The following is a 1,551-nucleotide window of genomic DNA, read 5'->3' on the forward strand; positions in this document are numbered from 1 at the left end:
TAGAATCATAGTTTCTTAGTATTTTGAATGGAACCATAGAGGTTGTCTTAACTTTGTGATTATGGCCCACAATAAGAAATAGATTTCACATCATAGCCTAGAACACACATATATGTGTGTATACAAACAACTAAAATAAAAGTTACACAAATAGTTATTTACTCTTGCCAATGGACAGTACACCGATATTTTTACTTTATTCCATTATATAGCATTTCTTACGCTGATAACTATACACTAAATTGATTTTACAACTTGCTAATGGGTCTGAAGTCTCAGTTTGAAAACCACTGTTGTAATGTAACTTGTAAACCTCTTCAGTAACCAGCTGTTGTGGAAAAATGATTGATCTTTCTCAATCTGCATTATAGATTTTACTTCTTTACGTGTATGTGTTTCAGGATCATCCAGATGCTTGGTCTTTGATTGGTAATCTTCATTTGGCAAAACAAGAATGGGGTCCAGGCCAGAAGAAATTTGAGAGGATATTAAAACAACCATCCACACAAAGTGACACTTATTCTATGCTAGCCCTTGGCAACGTGTGGCTCCAAACTTTGCATCAGCCCACTCGAGACCGGGAAAAGGTAACCTTATTTTGTCTTTTTAAACAAAACTGATTCTCTTCATTTTTGGCTTGAAAATTTTTTAATAGCATTTGGTTTTTTTTAATAGGAAAAGCGTCATCAAGATCGTGCTCTGGCCATCTACAAACAAGTACTCAGAAATGATGCAAAGAATCTGTATGCTGCTAATGGCATAGGTGATTATAAGACCTGAGTATCCATAATGATTTGTAAAATGAATGCTTTCAGAGGAATGTTTGTAGAGCAGAATTTTTCTTTAAGTGTAATAAATGTAGTTGTTTTAAAATAGGACTTTTAGTTGTTTTTCTGGCTACGATTAGAAAATTCTTAAAAATGAATCTTCTTATAACCTTAGGAGCTGTTTTGGCCCACAAAGGATATTTCCGTGAAGCTCGTGATGTTTTTGCCCAAGTAAGAGAAGCAACAGCAGATATCAGCGATGTTTGGTTGAATTTAGCACACATCTATGTGGAGCAAAAGCAGTATATAAGCGCTGTTCAGATGGTAATGTCTTATCTTTTGAGATATTTTTATATTATGTTAATTCTTGAGCAGATGTTTTCCTTAACCATTCTGGCCCTGTCATGGAGCTGCATATTATCTCTTGTGATACTCTGTCTATTCAGAGGTTTATAATTATATAGGGTTAAGACCAGGATTTGGTGTCCAGAGATATTAGTCCTGGTTCTACCACTAATTGCACACCTTGGGCAAAGGACATCCTCTCTGAAACAGTTTCCTTATGTATAAAATGGAGATAATTGTACCTTAACCTCGTAGAATTTTATGAGGATCCAGTACGAAAAGTACTTGGCACTAACACACCTAGCATATTAGTAAGTACCTAGTAAATAGTAGGATTTAATATTCGTTTGTTCAGTTTCTGAAACTAAGCTGAGTTTTAGAAAGGTTAAATGACTTTTTAGAAAAAGAAAAACTCCATGGGGATAAGGTTTCATGATTG

The 1,551-nt window shown here is 34.7% G+C and overlaps 1 protein-coding gene across 1 annotated transcript in view; it reads left to right on the plus strand.

Annotated features, from left to right (window-relative positions):
- Positions 1-1,551, plus strand: part of CTR9 (CTR9, Paf1/RNA polymerase II complex component) — a gene marked incomplete at its 5' end in the record, with an annotated part of 21,001 nt that overhangs the window by 6,869 nt on the left and 12,581 nt on the right. Inside the window, 3 exons of the mRNA XM_008587025.1 lie at positions 402-587; positions 676-763; positions 943-1,091. Of these exons, the coding sequence (XP_008585247.1) occupies positions 402-587; positions 676-763; positions 943-1,091 (423 nt within the window). The remainder of the gene's footprint in view (positions 1-401; positions 588-675; positions 764-942; positions 1,092-1,551) is intronic.

Source organism: Galeopterus variegatus, unplaced genomic scaffold, assembly GCF_000696425.1.
Source record: "Galeopterus variegatus unplaced genomic scaffold, G_variegatus-3.0.2 Scaffold4221, whole genome shotgun sequence".
Lineage (NCBI taxonomy): Eukaryota > Metazoa > Chordata > Mammalia > Dermoptera > Cynocephalidae > Galeopterus > Galeopterus variegatus.